Source organism: Citrus sinensis, chromosome 8 (genome assembly GCF_022201045.2).
Source record: "Citrus sinensis cultivar Valencia sweet orange chromosome 8, DVS_A1.0, whole genome shotgun sequence".
NCBI classification, from domain to species: domain Eukaryota; kingdom Viridiplantae; phylum Streptophyta; class Magnoliopsida; order Sapindales; family Rutaceae; genus Citrus; species Citrus sinensis.
Window position 1 is genome coordinate 19,727,521 of NC_068563.1, and position 24,708 is coordinate 19,752,228.

Here is a 24,708-nt window from a genome sequence, read left to right on the forward strand (position 1 = left end):
AATGATCTATTTTTTTTCACTGGCTCAGTGGCTGCCCTCTTCCTTGACTTCTTCGGCCTTTCAATCTTCTTAGTAATCTCAGGTAGAGAAAGTTTTGGTCTATCACACGGGTCCCAAGTAACCTTATCAGGAATTGGCTTAAACATCACAGAATAAGTGTTCAAATATGCTTGTTTCGTGAAGTATTTTGGCAAGTACTCTTCTGTTGTGTGTCTTGCATGACTAATTGCAGCCATAGCATGAGCACAAGGGAGTCCAGATAGTTCCCAATGACCACAGTCACAGGACCTGCTCACCAGATCAATGATGAACCTCCTCGTTGGATAATAACTCTTGTCTTTAACCTGAGAGCAATAGCACAATAATTAAAAGCATATAGGGAAAAATAATGTCACGTAGCAGGGATTGTATCACCCTACCAAGTTCTAAACCAGGACGTAGGGTTGGCAACACACTGACTTTAAATACTGGCACTTGTAATGAGTCATGTGCCGTGAACATAATCCGCAACATTGCATCAGTATCTACAATAACTTCCACATTATTCCTTGGGCTGGTGACAAGTAATTACACACTTTTAGGAGTGGTTAACCCGTCTTCACTTGTAATCTTCACCACCTCATTCTTCAGCTGCAGCAGACTGCATTCATCTAGTTCAATCAACCTTTTACAATGGTTCTTGCCTTTGTAGATTATATGTAGTTGTATTGGTAACATGATCTGCAAAAAGCAACCAGTGAACAAAAATTGGTAATGTTAATTCTAGTAATATGAACATAACACAATTCACAACTTAATTATAAAAAGCAAACAATAACAGAAATTCGTATACTGGTAACAAGATCCACAAAAAATAAGGAAAAATTCTCAAAGCTAGATCTCCAACAATAACAGAATTAACAAAAAATAAACAAAATTAACAAAATTCTAATGTCAGTACCATGGACAACGATAAAGAACACATTAACAAAAAATTATGCTAGAAAATTAATATTATAATCTATGAAATTCAAGTAATATTCACAACAAAAAACAATAACAATTTAATTAACGAAAAAATTAATGAACAATAAGTGAATAAAAGGCAAAGTCAGCAACTCACAGTTGAGAGCGCAAACGCTAGTGGAGTCGGCCGTCACTCAGCTGCGAGGGAGACAAATCGGAGACGGAGGTTTCACAGTGGAGTCGACCGTCACTCAGCAACGATGAAGAGAGATCGGAGACGGAGGTTTCATAATGAGAGAGGGGGCCGGTCGATTTTGTTCTTAAATATTCTGTCAAAACGCTGCGTTTTGCTTTAACTCAAAATGTCTTTAATGCCCTTATATCCGAAAATGTCTTTTATGCCCTTATTACATCAGCAACACATCATCAATTTTTTAACGTTGTTAACGGATTGGTAGTAAAATGATAACCGCGAAAAACTTTGGTAGTAAAATGCACTTTTCGGCAAACCTTGGTACTGACATGATATGTCAGTAAAACTTTGGTAGTAAATTGATAATATCCCTATGGAGAAATGAAAACAAATTAATGGGATTTCAAAAGCAAGTAGAAATAATGTAAATAAGAGAACATTCATCCTTCTATATTTTAAAGAGCCTTTTTTCTTTTGTACTACACTACTTGCTTTAACTTCATTTTGTGCTAACCACTGGCCCCCTGTACTCACAATTGTGAGGGCAACGGTTCGAGCCCCCGCGATGCATTTAGGGGCTTATTTCATTCCTTAATTATGGTATAAAATTAAGTGAATGCAGTCTTCTCCCTTTTGAAATGTGAGTGGAGTAGACATCCCTCGAATATTTGAGAGGGTAAAATCTGGGCTGTGCTATATAAGAATTAATGTCAACTAATCCCGGTAATTGTCTGATTGTAAATATCAATTGTAAATCTCATATAATATGAGTTATAACCTAAGCATTAGTCTCATGTAATTCCAAAAAAAAAAAAAACTTCATTTTGTGCTTAACAGTTAAGGTACTTTTTTTTTTTTCTTTTCAAAAAGTTTTTTAAGGATTTAAAGGGTGATTTTGAAGTGGGTTTTTAGCAATGTGATTGTTATTTTTTATTATACAGATAGAGAAGAAATGATGGAAGGTGAAGCTAGTAGAGGTACTTCTCAATGATTATGATTTCATTTAGGAGCGTTTAATGGTTCAAATTTATTGGATTTTGTCAAATTTAAGTTAAATCTATTATATATTAGATTTTATATTTTGGAGTTAGTCCAACCCATTCAATGATTGAGATCTAATATGTTCCAAACTAATAAAAAGTCAAATCCAATTTAATCTTATCTAATCAATCTAATTAAAGAAAAATTACAAATAAAAATCATCAATTTCTCTCGAGAGTTTTAATTAACAAAAATTAAAAAAAATAAAATAAGATATCAACTCCTTTAATATTTCACAATTCATGTATTTTATTATTACATGGCTCAAAAAAAGAAAAGAAAAGAAAACAATTAAAATTTGAATATTGAAAGCAAACATTGGTTGTGGCTTGCAGTTTATCCTCTGCATTATTATTGTATATTTGTAGCCATACAAAATTAGTTGTTATTTTTTTTAGGAAAATTAGTTTTTATTTTTTTACCAAGTTAAATATAAAAGTGACATGTAACTTTTGTAAAAGTTAAAGGTAAATGCTCATTCAGCCTTATTTTGAGTTAAGTGTCCGTTTAAGTCCCTAAATTTTAGAAATACTTTAAAACACTCTTGTTGTTAAATATATTACCGTTCTACCCATTTTTTTTCTTTTTTTTTACAATAATGCGCTTCAACAATATTCCAGCCTTCTTTGACAGTATTCATGAAAAAAAAATGGTAATTCATTAAATTAGCTTAAAAGTAACATAAAAATTTCTACAGGTTTTTACATTATTAATATTAATAACATAAATATTAATAACATAAAACACTCTATAAAATTCATAATACTTATGAATAAATTGTAAATAATAAAGAGTGGTCTAATTGAATATATAATGATTTACAAATTTATAGTGCGTTCACTAAACATGAATCAAAATTAGTTGGAAACATAATGAGTAATAATTAAAATAGATAGAATCGAAATGAGGAATTGGAATCATAATAATTTATTTACTTGAACTGCAAGAATCGTAATTATAATGAGCTGTATTACCATTTATGTGTTTACTTTATCTTAAAATTAAAATAAGAATGAGTTAAGTTGTAACAAATTACTATAAAATCCTTAATTAATTTTTATCCAATGATTATTTTATATTTTAATTATTATTATTATTATTCAAAATTAATTAATAATAATAATTATTATTATTCTTTAATTATTATTATTAACAATTTAACGAAAAATATTATTAATTATTGTTAATAGATTAATTAATTATAATAATTTTTATTCTTGTTAATAATAATAATAATCTATTTAAAAATTATAATTATAATTCATTTAATAATTATTATATTTTTTAATTAAATGGAGGGTATTTTGGGAATTTCAAATTATAGGGGCGAATTGATACTCTATGTATTTCAATGAAATAAATCAGAGTGTAAGGGGGCTTAACGAAATTTTACAATACAAAAAGTTTTATAATACTTATAAATATATTGTAAATAACATAAAGTATAGATGGTTAAATGAAATTTTACAAGGTAGCTGTAAGTTAGGCGGACCCTTAATTTTGATTGGATTATGTTGGATCTTGGACAATGCTAATTCCACTGATATTGTATTTTCTTGGTCTGTTGAGGACAATACATAATTAATAAATGAATTGACACAATACGATATGAGTAATAATCTTGTCATAGTATCCCTGTTAGACTACTTCAACACATTTACTGTTTATGAAATGAATATTAATTAATATATGATAATATTATTGAAAAAAACAACTTATATGTATACTTAACAAATATAAATTATTCGTGTCGTAATCGTATTGCGTTGTAAATTTATATTCATGTGATGATAACCCATTTATGATCTACATAAGAATAATATTGGTATATCACTCATATTTTAAATTAATTATCATTATGTTTTTATGAAATGTGTTAAACGTGTAAACATGATTAATAAGCAAGTTATATCCATGTTATAATATAATTAATAAATGAATCATATTCGTGTTAGATTAAATTTGACACAACACAAATAAAAAAGGGACAAAAACACAACATGATAATATGAATCAATACCCTTAATAACATGCATCACCCCTAATCGTGGTAACATGAGAAGTTGTTGAGGAGGAGAGTGGGAAACTAGGCTACCATGAAAAAATTGTGTTTTTTTTTCTTTTTTTTTGACACTTTTTCGACAAAATTTTCTTTTATACATTAATTTTTATTACATTTCAAGCAAGGGCAATAACATTTCGCAAAAAGCATTATGCAAATAATAATACTGTCCAAACTTAAAACATTGCAACGGAAACTAGGATTTTTTTTTTCAAAAAAATATTTATTTAACATACCTAAATGGTAGCTTAGCCATTGATACAAAACCCTGTAAAGTTTCCAAAAGTCTCTTGACTTGACATCTAGGGGAAATAATATTCAAAAAGTAAAGTATTCTTCCTTTTGAGAATAAAGTAATTAAACATAAATGAAATCAAATGAGAAGACCATGAGTCAACTGTATTTCCATTTTTTTTTAAATTTTCTTTTAGTACAATGTACAGAATCTGAAAACAACTTTCTTTGTCAAAGATTTCTTTAATTGCTTCTTTATATGAAGCATTATTAAGCATTGGGTTTCCCAAAAAAATGTGTCTACTGCCTTTACCTCTCTCATTTGGTAACAGTCTTTGTAAAACGAAGCAGCATTGTTGAATTTACACTTGCCAAAAATACTTGATCATAATATTCCTCGTCATCAACTAAGCTATATTATCTTTGAAAATTGAAGAAAAAATGAGAGCTGCATTTATTTTCATTCTTTCCAAGGTGAAATTTCATCCTTTAATGGAGAAGTGACGAATTAATTTGACTTTCAAAGCAAGTAGAAATAATTGACAAATAAGTTTGAAAAAAAAAAGGCAAGAAAATGAAAAGACTGAAAGAGTAGAGGCCCTTTTCCAGTCCATTTTGCTACAGTGTTCTAAGCAAGCAACTTCACTCTGAAAGCTTTTTTCTTTTGTTTTTCCTTTTATTAAGGTTTCTTCTGTTTGTTATATTATGATTTTCAAGAGCCTGTTTTCTTTTGTACTATCTCACTTGCTTTCTTGTGACGTTACTTCATTTTGTTTTAACACGTAGGGTATTTTTTTTTTTCATTTTAAGAAAGTTATTTTGAGGATATAAGGGTGATTTTGAAGTGGGTTTTTAACATTGTCATTGTTATTTTGATTACACAGAGAGAGAGGAAATGATGGAAGGTGAAGCTAGCAGCAGCAGGAGGAAGAAGACAGCAGTTCCCAATGATTATGGCTTCATTGATACTGTATTTTCTTGGTCTCTTGAGGACATTTTAAATGAAAATCTTTACAAGGAAAAGGTTTGTTTTCTTCTCCATTTTCATCCTCATTTAACAGTCTTCTGAAAATTTTTTCATATGGATTCTTGATGTTATTGAAGGTTTGCCCATGCTACTGTAGTCTGTACATTTGTACAAAATTGCTCTTTGGGAATTGGGACTTGGATTCTTTCTCAATTTGACCATTTACTTATGTGACTACATGACAAAAATTGAATAAATCTTGACCTCTTGCTGTAATAATGATACAGGTGTTTTAACATCCTTTAAAGTTTAGAGCATTTTGAAAGAAATCTATTTTTTTTTTTTAAAAAAAAAGAAATGGATTGAGGAAGGGGTAAAACTCCAATCAATTTTTTAACTCGCTGCTTCTCCCAGAATTTGAATTTGGGTGGCGAGTTAAATAAAGTTGTTTTAAGATGTGGTCATGCTTCTTGAGTTAGTAGTTTGTTTGATATTTGTTAGTATGTCTTAACATTTCCCTTTCAATAATATTGTTCTGTATGCTTTTATGGTGATGGGACAAAAATATTTCGCCTATATTAAGGATGTAGAACTAATTTTGAGTGTAGAGGAAGGCAGGAGGATATAACCTTTTATCAGAATTACTATCAGAACATCTAAGAATGAAGTTGATTGCTTATTAAGTTTTTTGGATGCTTTTGCATCAAGTTTCTTGAGGTTAGTTATTTCCTATTGACAAAGTTACCTTCAGTGATTGTGGCATGAAGACTATAGATTACTTATGCAAATTTCTGTGATTCTTCCATGTGGCTGTTGCAGTACATGCACATTTACATCTCTAGTCCTTTTATCTGCACGACTATAAACATCCACTTACATTTTCTGTCTCTGATTTTCGGTACATTTTAAACCTAAGATCCTTTGTGCTGTTCTCTTCATTTTATGTTTCTGTTAGTTGGTTTTGTCTTATTATTCAATTGTACACTAACTGTTACTTCGTTCCTTTTAGGTGAAACAAATTCCATTATCGTTTCAGTCTGTCAGTCAGTATTTTGAATCATTTGTTTTCCCCTTGCTGGAAGAAACACGAGCACAACTATTCTCAACCATGGAAAAAGTTTCAAAAGCACCTTTCGCTGAAGTGGTTGCTCTTGAGGATTCCAAGCCATATGGAGCAATGTTGTATGATGTTAAGGTTGATTGCTGGAGGAACAGATTCAGTAATCCTGGCAAAGAGCCTTACAAAACACTGCCAGGGGATATTTTAGTTCTAGCTGATGCTAAGCCTGAAACTGCTTCTGATTTGCAGAGGGTGGGGAGGATGTGGACTTTTGTATCAGTCACTAAAATAACAGAGGATGAGAATGAAATTGATACTGGTTCCACTTATTTTAAAGTCAAAACCTCAAAAGAAATCCAAATTGATCGTGCAAAAAAATCACTATTTGTGATTTTCTTGACAAATATAACTTCAAACAGAAGAATATGGAAGACCTTACATAGGAATCGAAATTTGAAGATTATCAAGGAAATTTTACGCACTGATTCTGGGGTAAGTGTTTTGGAGATGATCTTTTTTATTATGATTTTTCTTTATGTCATGTTGTTAGATTACATCCATTAGTATGGATTGTCCTATATTTGTATGAAGGAATGCACAATGAAAATTGAATTTAATGTAGTATCAAAGTAGAATTCCAGCACACTGACTTTTAGGATCATTGAATATACTAATGCTTCTGACGTAACTGTTGGCTGATTGTTAAACTTTCATCTTGAGTGTCAGGTTGACGAAAATTGTGAACTCTGTTCCATGCAAAGTGAGGACATCTGGAATGAGATATTTGGTCCTAGATTATCTTCTACCCTGAATGATTCACAAGAAGAGGCTGTCTTATCTTGTCTTCGTCATATGCATTGTGACCACAAGACCACTGTTGAACTCATATGGGGCCCACCAGGGACAGGGAAAACTAAAACTGTCAGTGTGCTGCTCATTGCCCTCTTAAAAATGAATTGCAGAACCCTTATTTGCAGCCCAACAAATGTTGCCATTGTGGAAGTTGCCTCTCGTGTTGTCAAGCTGGTGAAAGAATCAGTAGAAGGAGATCCTGGAAGAGACATTCTGTTTTTCCCACTGGGAGAGATTCTCTTATTTGGAAATAATGAGCGTTTAAAAGTTGATTCTGGAGTTGAGGAGATATATTTGGACTATCGTGTTAAGAGGCTTGCTGATTGCTTTGCACCTCTTACTGGTTGGAGACATTGCTTTGCTTCCATGATAGATTTTCTTGACGATTGTGTTCCTCAATATCATATTTATATGGAAAATGAATCGATGAAGCAGAGTGAAGATATTAATGGAAACGAAATCAAAGAGAAAGAATGCAGGAAGGATGCTGAAGTGAGCAAGGTAGAGATCAAAACATTTCTTGAGTTTGTGAGAGAAAGATTTAAGTGTACTGCAGCTCCACTTAGGAGTTGCATTTTTAACTTAGGTACTCATTTACCCAAATCTTACATTGGGGAAGATAATTTTCAAGTCCTGGGAACTGTTATAAGTTTTCTTGATTCTTTTGAAACCTTGTTGTTTCAAGACAATATGGGTTCTGAAGATCTTGAGGAACTTTTTTCACATTCAGTAGATGAAGATTTCTCTCAGTCAATTGTGGATATAAAATACACGTTGCACGAGAGTAGAAGCAAATGTCATTCAGTTTTAAGAGAACTCTGGAATTCTTTTAAAGAACTTAACCTTCCAAGTGCTATGAACATGGGATTACTTAAGGATTTCTGTTTTACAAAGGCTTCCTTAATTTTTTGCACTGCATCTAGTTCATATAAGCTGCATTCAGTGGCAATGGAACAGCTGAAGTTTCTGGTCATTGATGAAGCTGCACAGTTGAAGGAGAGTGAGTCTGCCATACCTTTACAACTCCCATGTATACAGCATGCTATTCTTGTTGGTGATGAGTGCCAATTACCAGCGATGGTCGAAAGCAGTGTAAGTTATTGTTATTTGGACATCTTAATTGAAGTTGAGCTGGAGTATGTAAATTTCTATACATATGATGTTCACTTCTTTATTTATTTATTTGTTTCTTTTTATTTTAATTTTTACCTTTCTTTTCAGGTTTCTGGTGAAGCTTATTTTGGTAGAAGTTTATTTGAGAGGTTAAGCTATTTGGGTCACTCAAAACACCTGCTAAGTATGCAGTACAGAATGCATCCATCAATTAGCTTCTTCCCAAACTCATATTTCTATGAAAACAAGATTCTTGATGCCCCTACTGTTAGGAAAAGAAGCTATGAAAAACAATTTTTGCCTGGGCCAATGTATGGTCCATATGCTTTCATCAATGTATTTGGCGGAAGAGAAGAGTTCATTGAGCACAGCTGTAGAAATATGGTTGAGGTATCTGTAGTGATGAAAATTCTGCTGAACTTGTACAAAGGTATGTCTCGTTGGAGACTCATTTTTGTATCCATCTAAATATTTCAGTATCCCTGTAGAGCTTGTGCTTATTTAACCTTTGATGCTGCCCTTTGAAAAACAAGATCTAATATCCATCTTATTAACACATTCTACTACTATGATTGTTTATTCCATCCTCTTACACTATTTTCCATTTAGGACGGTATTAGGTGTACGCTGAATTCATATTATTTCTGTTAAACATGATTGAAGAAAAAGAGGAGGGTAATTAGATGCAGTGGTGCAATTAAGAGGTTGGACATTGTAATGATGATACAATTGAAAAAGTGTGTGTTCTGACTATACTACTGGGAAGAGATATCCTGTCATCCCAACAAAATATGCGTCTTTTAGCTTTCCTTAGGCGTAATAATATAAGTAATTTGTGCTCTGATCGATTAAAAAATGCCTAACAATGAACCATGAACCAGAAGAGAAGAGCTTGCCCCATCCAGAGTAAATATTTCATAGTAGCCTGTAATCCTTTTTTTCTTTTGATAACAATGAACTGTTGATACTAATAACTCTTTTTTTTTTTATATCCTTTTAATCCTTAACTGGCAGCTTGGGTTGAGTCAAAAGAGAAACTCAGCATTGGAATAGTGTCTCCCTACAGTGCACAAGTAATTGCAATTCAAGAAAAACTTGGAAGTAAATATGAGAAAAGTGCTGGCTTTGCTGTGAAAGTGACGTCGATTGATGGTTTCCAAGGAGGAGAAGAGGACATTATAATAATTTCAACTGTAAGATCTAACAATGCTGGATCAATTGGTTTCACGTCCAGTCCTCAGCGAATTAACGTTGCTCTTACAAGGGCTAGGTAATATGCAATATCTTTAGAATACTCCATATTTGGTTTATTTTTATCTACTATGGAGAAATACTTCTGTCCATTTGACTCTTGTTAGGCACTGTCTTTGGATTTTGGGGAGAGAAAGGACTTTAACTCGTAGTGAATCTGTTTGGAAAACCTTACTTGATGATGCTAAGGCTCGTCAATGTTTCTTTAATGTTGATGAGGATAAGGATTTGGCCAAAGCAATATTAGAAGTGAAGAAAGAGCTTGATGAATTAGATGAACTGCTTAATCCGGGAAGTATACTTTTCAGAAGTGAAAGGTGGAAGGTATTTAATTTTAGTCTGCATAATTTTTTTACTAAAATCAGTGTTTCTGTTCTAGCTTGTTACTAATTCTCTTCTCCTTTCCTCAGGTTAATTTTAGTGATAACTTTTTGAAATCTTTTAAAAAGCTGACTTCAGACCAGACCAAAAAGTCGGTTATCAACCTTCTACTGAAACTTTCTGGCGGCTGGCGACCTAAGAGGAGGAATGTGGACTCAGTCTGTGCAAGTTCTTCACACATCATTAAGCAATTCAAGGTTGAAGGATTCTACATTATTAGCACAATTGACATTGCCAAGGATGTCAAGGAATCTCAATACATCCAAGTTTTGAAAGTTTGGGATATATTGCCTTTGGAGGATGTCCAAAAATTGGTGACACGTCTGGATAATATATTTGTCAAGTACACTGATGAATTTATTAATCTATGTAAAGAGAAATGTTTTGACGGGTATGTCTATCTTGTAAACTCTGTCAGATATGAATCAATTTTATAATGCCTAAACTCCAGCTGCATTGATTGGACTGGAAGAAGTGTGATTGCTTATTCATGTTTCGTTGAAAATTCGTTTTGATTATTTTGGATTGTTTCTTTATACCCAGGAATTTGGAGGTTCCAAAGACTTGGGCAGTCACTTCAAATATTGTCCGGTTCAAGAATCTTGCTGACAATGAAAGTGGGAGTGACTTGAGTGGAGCTGCGTTTGATTGTAGAAGTTATGTTGAGAATTCGAATGTGACTGATAGTCTGTTGTTGATGAAGTTCTACCCCTTATCATCAGGTATAGTGAGCCACCTCCTATCCGACCGAGATGGTAGAGAATTGGATCTTCCATTTGAAGTGACGGATGAACAATTGGAGATGATCCTTTTTCCTAGAAGCACCTTTATACTTGGTCGGTCAGGTACAGGGAAAACTACTATTCTGACAATGAAATTGTTTCAAAATGAAAAACATCACCATATGGCAAAGGAACAATTCTATGGAGTAAATAATGGTTTAACTCTGCATACTAGCCGGGAAGTTGAGGCTGTAGAGGGTCTTGGGGGAACTGAAAGGTACATCTTGCACCAACTTTTTGTGACCGTCAGTCCTAAACTATGTTTTGCTGTAAAGCAACATATATCTCACATGAAAAGGTGCGTGTTTTAATGAAATTGTTGTTAAGCTTTTCTTTAATTTGTTTTTTTAAAAAAAAAAACTTTTCACCTTAAATCTTGAAATGATGAATTTGCTTGGTTTGAATAAGTTAGGTTCTACATGAATGACTCTTCCTCTCTTCTTCTCTGTTGTGGAAATTAGAAATTTAAAACTTCTTAAAGTCAAATACATTCTTTAATTCTAAAATTTTATCGTCAAACATTTTCTGTAGTAATAACTTCTAATGATTCCATAACAGCCTTTAAGTCCTCCCTCTTTTTCTGTGTGAAAATTGCTGGTTGCATTTTCTCTTTCAGAGTACAATGAATGACTGATGGGATTAACTCATTAGCTTAAGCTTTAATGGATTTCATGCATCTTCTCCTTTTTATTTATCATGTTCAAATTAGAAAAGAATTCAAATTGTCCGTGCTTTTTTGTTAGTGCCTAACTAAAACATTGAATTAATAAAACTGAACTATTACTGAGTATTCAAAGCTTTAGGCTTCTTAGTTCATAGCATATTTCAATGCATCATTTTGTTGGAATAGCTTTTTGTCCCAATGAGCATGGAAATGGAGTTTTACTTTTGAATATTGATGATCCATTCCACTTCTGAATCTGAACTGCAGTTTTTGGTCTCAAATCCTTGTTTAAGAGTATCTTAACATTCTATTGGCAATGGGCCTTGCTTTCTGGAGTTTGATTTTGATTGATATGATAAACTCAGAGAATTTTGAGCAAAAGTTGTTTTTCTCTTGGAGGAGAATTCCCATTATATACTATGAATACAAGCTTATGTTTAGCCCTAAACATAGCTAAACTACCATATACAGAACTATCTAAATTAGCCTACAGCTAGTATATCCTAAATAAGGAAAACATAAAAGATTTACAATCATAAAGATAATTGTTACAGCTGTACAGGCCTAGAATCTGCCATAGAATCTGCTAATTCCTTTGACATCCCCCCTCAAATTGATGCTGGTAAATCTACAAGCATCAATTTGCTAACAAGAAAGTTATGTCGCTGACGTGTCATGGATTTGGTGAAGATATCCGCAATCTGTAGAGTAGTGGAGATATGCGGGAGGGTGATAACTTGGCGGTCATAGGCCTCTCGAATAGAGTGGCAGTCAACCTCTATGTGTTTCGTGCGCTCGTGGTAGACAGGGTTGGCTGCAATTTGGATGGCACTAGTGTTGTCAGCATGTAGGGGAGTAGGTTGATGTTGTGAGAAACCAAGCTCTGTTAAGAGACCACGCAACCAAATGATCTCGGAGCAGGCTGCAGACATGGAGCGATATTCTGCCTCAGTGGATGATTTGGAGACTGAGTCTTGCTTTTTGCATTTCCAAGAGATAAGGGCATCACCAAGAAACATGCACCATCCCATAGTAGATTTTCTCGTGTCCGGGCAGCCAGCCCAATCTGCGTCACTGTAGGCTTGTAGTTGGGGTGAAGAACCAGTAGGGAAGAATAAACCGCGGCTAGGAGTGCCAAGAATATATCTAATGATGCGGCGGACTGCGGATAGGTGGAGATGTCGAGGGGCTTGCATGAACTTGCTGACAGTGTGGACAGCATAAGAGATATCTGGGCGGGTGATAGTTAGATAGATAAGACTACCAACCAGCTTTCGATATAAAGTAGGATCTTGAAGTAGTTCCCCTTCGTCTCGTCGATATTTCACATTAAGTTCCATTGGGGTGTCAACAGAATTTGTGTCCATAAGTCCAGCTAATTGAATTAAATCCTGAATATACTTGTGCTGATGCAAGAAGATACCTTGAGTCCGATGATGCACCTCTAACCCCAAAAAATAGGTGAGTTGACCGAGGTCTTTCATGCGAAAAGTGGAGTGCAACAAATTCTGAAGTTTAGAAATTGCCTCCATATCAGAACCAGTGATAACGATGTCGTCCACATAAACAAGGAGAACAACGATGCCCTTAGATGTCTGTTGAAAAAAAAGGGAGGAGTCATACTGACTTTGAGTGAATGAAAAACCGAAAAGAGTTGATCGAAACTTCTCAAACCATACTCGCGGTGCCTGCTTCAACCCATACAAAGAACGTTTTAGTTTGCAAACATCATTAGGTGAGGAAGTAGTCATACCGTAGGGAAGTTTCATGTAAATTTCCTCCTTGAGATCACCATGTAGGAAAGCGTTCTTTACATCCATTTGATGTAAAGACCATGATTGTGATGCAGCATGAGCTAATATTGTTCGAACAATGGTCATTTTGGCTACCGGTGCGAAGGTCTCATCGTAGTCTAGGCCATATTCTTGCTTGTTGCCAAGAGCCACCAACCGAGCCTTGTAACGATCTATGGATCCATTAGAACGCAGCTTGATAGAAAACACTAATTTACTACTAAGGGGTTTCACAGATGGAGGACATGAAACAATATCCCAAGTCTGGTTTTCCTCAAGTGCAAGAAGTTCTGATTCAACAGCTTTTCGCCAACATTCATGCTCCATTGCCTGTTTATATGATGAAGGAATAGGAATAGAAGACAAAGTGGCTGTCAAAGATAATGGATAGGTGAAACCATACCTATCTGGTGGTCTATGAACCCGAGTACTGTGTCTGAGAGGTTCAGGTGCAGTTGCTGGAACTGGATCAGCAGTTAAGGAAGTTGCTGGAGGGGGCCTGAGAGGTACTGAATTCTTGCGTCGCTGATAGACTATGAGAGGTTTAGAAGGTACAGAATCTGCAGAAGGGTTAGTAAACTTTGGCAAAACAGAAAATGAAGGGGAAAAATCGTCCTGGTGTGCGGAAAAGAAATACTGATTTTCAAAAAAAATCACATTTCGAGAAATCCTTATATGACGCAAATTTGGATCATAGCAAAGAAAACCTTTTTGGTGCATAGAATATCCTAGAAAAGCACATTTCACAGCTTGGGCTGTGAGTTTTGTGCGTTCATGTGGAGGAAGATGAACATAGCACACACAACCGAAGGTACGGAGATGGGAGTAATTTGGTGTATAGCCAAATAACCGAAAGAAAGGGGAGACATGGTTCAAGGAAGGAGAGGGCAATCTGTTGATGAGATAGACAGCAGTGGAGAGAGCTTCACACCAAAAACGAGAGGGTACAAATGACTCTAATAGAAGAGTGCGGACAACATCGAGAAGGTGACGGTTCTTTCTTTCAGCCACCCCATTTTGTTGGGGGGTTGAAGGACAAGATCTTTGAGAAATTATACCATTGGTGTGCAAAAATTCTTGAAATAAATGAGACATATACTCACCCCCATTATCAGAGCGAAGAATTTTGATTTTAGTTGAAAATTGGGTCTGAATATGTGCATGAAAAAGCTTGAAAATAGAGAACACTTCATCTTTAGAATGTAGAAAATAAATCCATGTGAAGCGACTATAGTCATCAATAAAAGTGACAAAGTACTTGTAATTAGCATGAGATGTAACGGGCGCCATACCCCACACATCACTATGTATCAAATCAAAAGGCTGGAAAACATTTGGTGTGTGAGTGGGAAATGACAGAATTTTACTTTTTCCAAGCTTACAAGAATTGCAATCAAATTGAACAACACTAAGAGATGGTGATCTTTTATTCCTAAGTAAACCAGAATTTAGCAAAGCATGAAGTACATTAGAGTTTGGGTGTCCTAGACGCTTATGCCATGCTCGATAATTAACATTAGTAAAATTACAAGTGATGACAGGCAAAGAGAAACATGGAGACTCAGCAAATTGGAGAGGGAAAAGACGTCCTATTTTAGGCCCCCTGGCAATCATCTTCCCTGACTGCTGATCCTGCACAACACAACCAGATTTAGAGAATTCTACTTTACAATTATTGTCAACTAACTGACCGACTGAAACAAGATTAGTGGTAAGACCAAGAGAGACAAAGACATTGGTTATAGAAGAAGAAACATCACCAATGGCTGTGATAGGTAAAGAGTTGCCATCAGCTGTATGAATTTTTAGATTTCCAGGGTATTTACTTACATTGGTGAGGAATTTAGCATTGTTTGTCATGTGATGGGAAGCCCCAGAATCGAAGTACCAAGGAGATTTAGTTGGTGATTTACCTGAGAGTCCTAATGAGGAGAATGCAGTAATGATCATTTGTTGAATCATTTCTGCGGTCACAGACTGAACAGGAGCGGGAGCACTTTGTGTCAAATGTGCTGTATCGACAGAACTACCAGCACTAGAAGAACCAACTGAGGTAGCATATGCTGTTTCAGATTTCTTGGGGGGTCGAGTAGGGCATTCCTTGATGATGTGGCCATCCTTTTTGTAGTAGTTGCAGAATTTCTTTGAACAATTTGAAGCGTAATGTCCAAATCCTTTGCAACAAAAACATTGAACTGTACTTATGTCCCTACCTTTTGGCTTGCCTTGAGCTGCATAAGCCATAGGAACAGAAGTGGATTTTTGTTGTTCCATGGTGTTTTGAGTAAGAAGTCGTTGCTCCTCACGAAATAAGTCATTGAGGCATGTATCCAAGGATGGGACAGATTCTCGGTTCATAAGATTAGACCTAGTGCTTTCAAATTCAGATCTCAATTTCATCAGAAACTGATACCTCTTAGTAGTTTCATGTACAGATTGAACAGAACTAAGACCTTTGGGAGGTAAGGTAGCATAGATTATATCAGTATATTCAGCCCAAAGATTCATGAAGCTAGAATAAAAATCAGAAATAGAGAGACTGCCCTGTTGGAGATTGGCTAGCTCATGTTCAAGCTGAAATCGACGAGCAGTGTTGGTTTGATTATAGAGTTTCTTCAGATGATTCCACATTCCTGCTGCGGTCTTGAAGGGTCGAAGATTCAAGATGAAGTTGGATTCCACAGATCCTAGAATCCATGCCATGATTTGAGCATCCTTGACTTCCCACTTGGCGTGCCCATCCTGGTCTATGTCTTTGTCAAGGGCAGGTTTCCTGCCATCAACATGTCCCCATAGATCTTTGCCTTTGACAAATATCTTGAAATGAAATGCCCAGGCTGAGTAGTTTGTGCCATTAAAACGGATCAAAAAGGCATCATACTTGTCTGAAGACATGAGGCTGAGATAACTTGATAAAAAATAACTAAGAACAAGAGAATGAACTAGGAAGAAGAGAATTCAGAACTGAGGCTTTGATACCATGATAAACTCAGAGAATTTTGAGCAAAAGTTGTTTTTCTCTTGGAGGAGAATTCCCATTATATACTATGAATACAAGCTTATGTTTAGCCCTAAACATAGCTAAACTACCATATACAGAACTATCTAAATTAGCCTACAGCTAGTATATCCTAAATAAGGAAAACATAAAAGATTTACAATCATAAAGATAATTGTTACAGCTGTACAGGCATAGAATCTGCCATAGAATCTGCTAATTCCTTTGACATGATATATTTGCAAATCATCTTACGAGTGCTATATGCAGTAGAATTGTATTGAAGCAGCCTAATTTTATTCGTTGCTGCTTTCCTGCTGTTCGAACATTTGTTTAGTGTTTTTAGGCTCTAAGCCGTATCCACTAAATTGCTTAACAATTTTAATATTTTGCTTGAATATGGAAGATATTTCATGCCTAATGGTTTTCCTTCTAAATCTGCAGCGCTGCCTTTGGTGAAAAGTTAGCTGGAGAAGGCGATTTAATTGACATCGATGATATTGATGATGCTGCACAATTCAAAGATATCCCAAATTCTTTTGTTGATATTCCAGCTAAGTCTTACCCTCTTGTCATAACATTTCACAAGTTCTTGATAATGTTGGATGGGACTTTGGGTAATTCATACTTTGAGAGATTCCATGATATAAGGAAACACTATGGTCAGGTTCAAAATTCAAGATCACTTTTCATACAGAACTTTATCAGGACCAAAGAAGTTGGTTATGAAAGGTTCAGTTCGTCTTACTGGCCTCATTTTAATGCACAACTAACAAAAAAGCTTGATCCTTCTAGAGTCTTTATTGAGATTATATCTCATATAAAAGGTGGCGTCCAGTCCATTGATGTTGTTGATGGTAAACTCAGTCGAGAAGATTATGTTAAATTATCAGACACCAGGGTTTCCACTCTCAACAAACCAAAGAGAGAGAGAATTTATGAAATTTTTGAAAGCTATGAACAAATGAAGATGAGAAATGGTGAATTTGATTTGGCTGATCTGGTCAATGATCTTCATCATCGACTTAAAGAAGAAAGTTATAAGGGTGATGAATTTCATTTTGTTTATATTGATGAAGTTCAAGACCTAACAATGAGTCAAATTGCTTTATTCAAATATATCTGCAGAAACATTGAGAAGGGTTTTGTTTTTTCGGGAGATACGGCACAAACAATTGCTAGGGGAATTGACTTTAGGTTTCAAGACATACGATCTCTCTTCTACAAGAAGTTTGTTCTGGAATCAAGAAATACTAGAAATGTTGAAAGACAAGAAAAAGGACAGCTTTCAGACATTTTCAATCTGAGTCAGAACTTCCGTACACATGTAGGTGTTCTGAACTTAGCTCAAAGCGTCATTGAACTTCTTTACCGGTTCTTCCCGCACTCTGTTGATATTTTAAAGCCAGAGACTAGTCTCATATATGGGGAGCCACCTGTTTTGCTTGAATCTGGGAATGATGAAAATGCAATCATAAAAATATTTGGAAACAGTGGAGATGCTGGTGGGAATATGGTCGGTTTTGGAGCAGAGCAGGTTATATTGGTCCGTGATGACTGTGTTCGGAAGGAAATTTCCAATTATGTTGGGAAGCAAGCTCTTGTTTTGACAATAGTGGAGAGCAAGGGCCTTGAATTTCAGGTGATACATTACTTAAAAGTTCTTTATTATTAATGGTTTAGTAGATTATGATCATGCTATGTTCTTTTTGAGTCCTCGCAACCCATGGTGATCATTAACAGTTTTGAAAATGCACTATTTCCTTTCTGTTACCTGTTACCTGATGTCAGATTCTTCACTATGAATGATGTTGGATAAGCATATCCAGCAATCAAAAAATTGTAACTTCTGGTGACTATTTTGTAGCTTTGCTGTCGGTATTCAGTCTCTCCTTATTGGTTAGAATGAATACATAGAAAGCCCAAGCTCACAATATGCTTAGATAACATGTTTGAAGAGAAAAGGGGGAAAAAAAAGTATGTTTGATATAATAACATACTGCTAAGTAATTGCAATTCAAGTTTGTATTTTCCTCTTTAAAATTATTTACGTTCATAAATTTTATACTTTTAATGAAACCCAAATGCTTTCGCTCTTCTTTTTTATTTATATAACTATTGCATTAATGGAAATAAAATCCCCTGCTCACCCACACTATTTATTTGAAACAAGTACATAATTATATAAATAAAACCATGAAGAGAACCAATTCTAAGGGAGTAAGATACAACGCTAGGAGTTATTTTACTGTCCAATATGATAATATGATAAACTGATGTAGTACATGAACTAAAGTTGCAACAGCCCTTTCAAGCATTGTTCTCATGTCTTGTCTTCATAGGTATTTATTATGAATCCTGAACTTTTCCATGATCTTCTTCTATAGGATGTACTGTTGTACGACTTTTTTGGCTCTTCACCTCTTAAAAATCAATGGAGGGTGGTATATGAATACATGAAGGAACAAGCTTTGCTTGACTCCACATTACCTGCGTCCTTCCCAAGCTTCAATGAAGCTAAACACAACGTTTTGTGCCCTGAACTGAAGCAACTATATGTAGCCATCACTCGTACAAGGCAAAGGTTGTGGATATGGGAAAATATGGAAGAGTTCTCCAAACCTATGTTTGACTATTGGAAGAAAAGGTTGCTTGTTCAAGTCAGGCAGTTGGATGATTCACTTGCACAGGCAATGCAAGTAGCAAGCAGCCCAGAGGAGTGGAAGTCGCGGGGCATTAAGGTTTGCGTAATTTTGAAACTTTTTATCATTTTTGTGCATGTGTCGCGGGGCATTAAGGTTTGCATAATTTTGAAACCTTTTATCATTTTTGTGCACGTGTCTGTGACTACCGTTCTTGGTGACATTTCAAATGTATTATGCTCCTGCACTACCACTGCTATCAGTTTTGTTTCCGCCTCTATTTCTTGTACCATAGAGATGTCTGACATTCATTTTTGGACTACGTGCATAACTCGCATACATGACGATCGTAAATATCATAACCTTCACTTTTATAACTACTATTTTTATCATTGTCAGTGTAGTGCCTCCAATGGTGACATTCCTTTAGTGACACTCTGATTGTTTCATCCATTTATGGAGAAGATACCTTTTGGTCAAGTTTACTGGAAAAACTGCTTGATTATTGCTGCATTTATCGTTAATGATTATCATGCATTTTTGTTTGTGATTTAGTATACTGTTATTGATGCTTAATCTGCACTTAATGATAGCATGTTATTCACGTTGCTAACAGTGCTGCTGTTATTGTTTGCCTTCTATTTATGCCTTCTAAATGGAATTTGATGTTGATACCCTGCATTCTATTTCTAGTAAGAGTGAGATGGATGTTTGAACCTTGTCAAATCGTATATTATTTTTCCTTTCCACTAATCATTTGCTGTGTTCAGCTGTTTTATGAGAATAACTATGAAATGGCAACTATATGCTTCGAAAAAGCTAAGGATACCTATTGGGAAGGAAGGTCTAAAGCAACAGGCCTCAAGGCCGCATCTGATCATATTAGAAGTTCAAACCCTCTGGAGGCTAATGTTATTCTTAGGGAAGCTGCTAATATTTTTGAAGCCATAGGCAAGGCTGATTCTGCTGCCAAGTGTTTTTATGACTTGGGGGAGTATGAAAGAGCAGGTATGAATTTAAAATTTAGTGTTGATGGAATATAATGCCATGTTACGGCTGAAATTTTTTTCTTGCTATCTTCTCTCTGTAACTTAAAAGTTACCTCATCATATCCAATCTGTCTGATGGTGAATTCTGATACTTTGTGGATTATAGATCAACTCCTGATTTGTTTTAAGCTTGTGGATGGTTATTTTGTGTTTCCTGTTCTGTTGAATGCTTCGATTCAGAAATAACTTTAAAAAGTTTAGTTAATTGCATTTTTCCAGAATCTGCAGACAAAAGGTGTACAACGTGATAATAACTTACAATAAAGTAATTGTCAATATTCCCAATTATTGAATATTTTGATCGGAATGAGATATCAAAATATTCACTCGCAGTCTAAGATACTGTGTCATGAAATGGCCTGTAATCTCAGTTGTTCATTCTACTTGATACTATTTGTTGGTGGACGGTTTGAGTATAAAATTTGTTTTCATTGTGAACAAGGACTTTCCATTTTATTTCTTGTTATGCTCTGTACTGCATACAGCTTATCTTGTAGTAGCGCCCACCCTCTTCCTTTTCTGTTGGATATGCCGGTTGAAGTGATAAAAGTTATTTGCACAATGTCTGTATCCAATCTGCTTGAGACGGCTGCAATCTTTCAGAAAGTTTGATATTAAATGAGCTATTATGAGTTTTGAATTTTCGTTTATGGATGGTTCAATATCTGGATCATGATGAACTGTAAAAAATGGAACTTGACTTCTATTTTAAATTTAGATACTGAGTTATTTGCTTAGTTTGTTTGTTTGCATTTATTTTTTTTTTCTGCTTTTGCCTAACTTTTCCCCTAGAAACTCTTGCCTTAATTATAGTAATTAATGTGGAAAAGTAACAAAAATCACTTGACGATGTTTTTTTGTACTACTTCTGAGGCTGTAAATTTGTCAGTTAGATTAATTTTCATATTCCTGCAGGTAAGATTTATGAGGAAAGATGTGGGAAACCAGAGCTGGAAAAAGCTGGGGAGTGTTTTTTTCTGGCAGGACAATATAAGCATGCAGCTGAAGTTTATGCCAGGGGAAATTTTTTCTCAGAATGTTTGGCTGTTTGCTCCAGAGGAGAACTTTTTGAAATTGGTTTGCAATACATCAACTACTGGAAACAGCATGCTGATACAGACGTTGGTCTAGTTAGAAGAAGCAAGGAAATAAACAAAGTTGAACAAGACTTTCTACAGAGTTGTGCTCTTCATTACTATCAACTCAATGATAAAAAATCCATGATGAAATTTGTCAAAGCTTTTCATTCCATGGATTTGATGCGCAACTTTTTGAAGTCTAAAAGTTGCTTTGATGAGCTTCTGGTGTTGGAAGAAGAAGCAGGAAACTTCATGGATGCTGCAAATATTGCACGACTGACTGGGGATATTCTTCTTACAGCGGATTTGTTACAGAAGGCTGGAAATTTCAAGGAAGCATGTAATCTCACTCTCAACTATGTGCTTTCCAACTCCCTTTGGTCTCCTGGGAGCAAAGGCTGGCCCCTGAAGCAATTTACAGAGAAGAAGGAGCTTTTTGAAAAAGCAAAGTCACTGGCAAAGAGTAACTCAAACCAATTCTATGAATTTGTTTGTACTGAGGCCAGTATTTTGTCAAATGATGAGAGTGACCTATTTATCATGAATCAACAGTTGAATGCTTCTAAGAGACATCAGAGTATTTGCGGTGAAACTTTATCAGCTAGAAAGATTCTTGATTGTCATCTGAAAACAAATTCCTGTAAATATGGGTGGGAAGATGAATTTGTTTTAGATCTCAAAGCATATTCAGAGGAGACAATTTGTAGAAACTGGGTTACTGTTCAGACTTTGGTCTACTTTTGGGACTACTGGAAGGGTATGATCGTGAATGTATTTGAGTATCTGGGATGTCTCAAAAGTCAGGATGCTAATGACTATAGAAGTTATGGAGATTTTTGCTTGAATTATCTTGGTGTGTGGAAGCAGTACGATAATCTGAATACCATATATCTTTTGTTGAACAGTGATGCTGAGTGGGTGAGCACTTTGGACAATAGACATGCTCCAAGAAGAGGGAAGTTGGCCGCTATCAATGTCCATCAGCTTGTCTCAGCTGGAAGGAGTTATTGGAGTTCTGAGTTGCTTTCTGTTGGTATGAAGGTCTTGGGCAATCTTGAAGCCCTTCATAAGCAGTTATCCAAGAATTCACCAACTGTGTTTTCCCAAGTACTGCATCTTACTTGTATCTACGAGGTTGCAAAATTTCTTTTGAGTTCCGAATATCTGAACCGCCGGTACTATGATGAAAAAATACTGCAGAAATTTGTTGAACTATCAACTGAGCATTTCTTTGACTTCATATTTCCTGTGGACTGGCGAGAATCACTGAAAATGAATATGATTACTCTGAGAGGAACTGAGTCTTATAAGAATATCATCAAAGAAGTTATTTTTAAAAACATTGGTTTGAAAGGTATTCCATCTTATGGGCAAATTGGAACCACAGTTGTAACGATTCTTGGGTCTGGTAAGCTGGGTAATGCTGTATATGAGAGAGTTGCAAAACGGTTTGATGAAAATTCACCATGGAAGGAATTTTTCGAGAGTCTCTCTTGGAATATGGGATTAGAATCTTGTCAGGAATCTGCTTCGTATAATAACTCTGATGAATTGAAAGGGGTGTCTCATATTTCGAAATTCTATCGAGCTCTGGTAGATACTTATAGTGCCAACTGGAGGGGAGAGGACTATATAACACCTGCTAATTTCTTGTATCTCATTGAGCGTTTTCTGATTTTATTGTCTAGCTTGAAAGGCTATATTTTTACTACGAAGTCATCTTTTGTTGATTGGCTTATCTACCAGGAAGGGAACACCATTTCAACATGCAGCTCATTGACTGAAGTTCAACAGTTCTTTGGAGTTGTACTTGATTTTGTTGTCACTGTTGTACAGAACTTCATATACAAGGAGAGGGAAATGATTGAGTGGATTCAAAAATCTCATACAAAAAATAAACAGTACCACTCATTGGTGGTTTTGAGATTGGTTGTCATAATCTCTTTGCTTCATTTGAACTTTGGTGGGCATTCTCTAAATTTGCTTATTGACCTGCTGGGTATGAGCTACATCCGCAATAAATTACCATGGGAATTTTATGATGCCCTCCGCAGAAGACGAAAACGTAACCTTCTGAATGTTATTGCTGAAGCATTTAAAAAGATTGGCAATCCCCTTGTCCTTGTGAGTTTGGGAGATAATTGTCCGAAATTTGCATGTCCAGATGCAATTTTTGTAGACATGGTCACCAAAAGGAAGGAAGACATATTAGAGATCTTGTTTCCAGTAATTGAAGCATCTCGAGGTCATGCTGGAGCTGCTAAAATGAAAGCCACAAACTTACAGAGCAATGTACTGTACCCAGACTGTTATGAACAAGGGAAGAGTTCAAGTATTTCTTCTAGTTCTGCTCCTGTGCAAGATCTGGAAATAACTACATTGGAGGTAAAAGCGGGTGACCTGCCGGTTAAACTCAAACAATTCTGGAATATTTTTGAAGCACTGGAGTTTGAAGACAATGGAATAGACACAAAGACCATCGTGTTCAAATCCTCAACCATTAAGGTGATGCCAAACTGTTTTCACACTTCAGTTGTCTTCATTTTAATGTTCTGAGCACATTTCTGTGAATGCCATTTTTGTTTGTTGATTTATTCGTAAGTGTATCTTTCAGGAGGATGTGAAGAAAAGTATTCAACTTTTATCTGCTGCATTGGATGGATGCTTTCAGAAAAACTCTTTTCATGGTGAAGATAAAAGCCGATGGGATGAAGCAGCACGCATGCTTGAAGATTTGAAAAAACTTGATGCAGCACTTGATGGTGTGATGAGGTCAGTTGAAAAATGGAAGCTGATTTGCACAGTTCACGAACCAAACACCTGTTTTTTATATATATTTCCAGAATTATTGGTGGCAAGTTATATTAGTTCTTATTTTAGAAGGCAACTTGAATCTGCATTTGTTTAGTCATTGCTGATGTATTATTTTAGTTCTCATTATCACTCACTTTTGAATGTATAATTTCTTCAGTGACTGGAAACACGAGCACCTTTCCACACTGGTAGAAATTTACGAGAGATTGCAGTCAAGCAGACCGAAACTGGAACCTCTCTTGAATCTGCTATTTCAGCAATACATAAATTGTAAAGGCAAGTCACTAGAGACTGGCGTTGCATCAGCTGGCAATGTTAATGTCGAAAACACTGATAGCAATGCTGATGAATGTAGCGGTTCGCATGAGGGAAAGATTATACCTACATCAGCAACCAGTGCTTCTGAAGCCCAAGGCAGCAGTCAGAAACCCGTAAGTAATAGGGCGGGAACGAGCAAGTCCAAGAAAAACAAGAAGAAGAAAGGTGGCAAGAAACAAAAATAGCCCTGTTGCAAATTAAGTTGTGAAGGGAACATACAATTCCGCGTATAACTCTTTGCTCTATAGACAGTTAACTTCTATACTTCAGCTTTAATATCGTGCAATTGAATTGGCAAATTGTGTATTGTATGCATATGAATTATGATAACAGGATAACAGCTTAGCGTCTCGTGACTTTCAGGTTATGCACATACGCTAGGCTTAATAATCGATGCATAATATTGGTACAGCGGTATATCTTTCACTTTCCTCTTCAGTCCGCAACGTGCTTTATCTTATTTCATTTCA

General features: G+C 35.4%; 1 protein-coding gene and 1 long non-coding RNA gene across 2 annotated transcripts in view; one reads left to right on the plus strand and one right to left on the minus strand.

Moving 5' to 3' along the window:
• The window catches only part of LOC127899155 (uncharacterized), a 93,245-nt gene extending 74,163 nt beyond the window's left edge, over positions 1 to 19,082 (minus strand). Inside the window, exon 1 of the long non-coding RNA XR_008051087.1 lies at positions 18,959 to 19,082. This is a non-coding gene — a long non-coding RNA (uncharacterized LOC127899155). The remainder of the gene's footprint in view (positions 1 to 18,958) is intronic.
• LOC102616950 (uncharacterized) lies at positions 5,019 to 24,649 on the plus strand. The gene is made up of 15 exons (XM_052432248.1): positions 5,019 to 5,159; positions 5,360 to 5,499; positions 6,452 to 6,994; positions 7,229 to 8,446; positions 8,576 to 8,897; positions 9,482 to 9,737; positions 9,826 to 10,042; positions 10,129 to 10,490; positions 10,643 to 11,179; positions 16,781 to 17,978; positions 18,724 to 19,077; positions 19,749 to 19,986; positions 20,943 to 23,611; positions 23,721 to 23,878; positions 24,078 to 24,649. Exons 2-15 carry the CDS (start codon positions 5,371 to 5,373, stop codon positions 24,421 to 24,423), a joined length of 8,547 nt encoding a protein of 2,848 aa, XP_052288208.1. The 5' UTR covers positions 5,019 to 5,159; positions 5,360 to 5,370; the 3' UTR covers positions 24,424 to 24,649.
• The last annotated feature ends 59 nt before the right edge of the window (positions 24,650 to 24,708 follow it).

Excerpts from the sequence above, each read along its gene's own strand:
- LOC102616950 (XM_052432248.1), top strand. The coding sequence starts at position 5,371 with ATGATGGAAGGTGAAGCTAGCAGCAGCAGGAGGAAGAAGACAGCAGTT. Across the intron at positions 5,500-6,451 it reads AAAATCTTTACAAGGAAAAG|GTGAAACAAATTCCATTATC; the intron begins GTTTGTTTTCTT and ends CGTTCCTTTTAG. Across the intron at positions 19,987-20,942 it reads GGGGGAGTATGAAAGAGCAG|GTAAGATTTATGAGGAAAGA; the intron begins GTATGAATTTAA and ends ATATTCCTGCAG.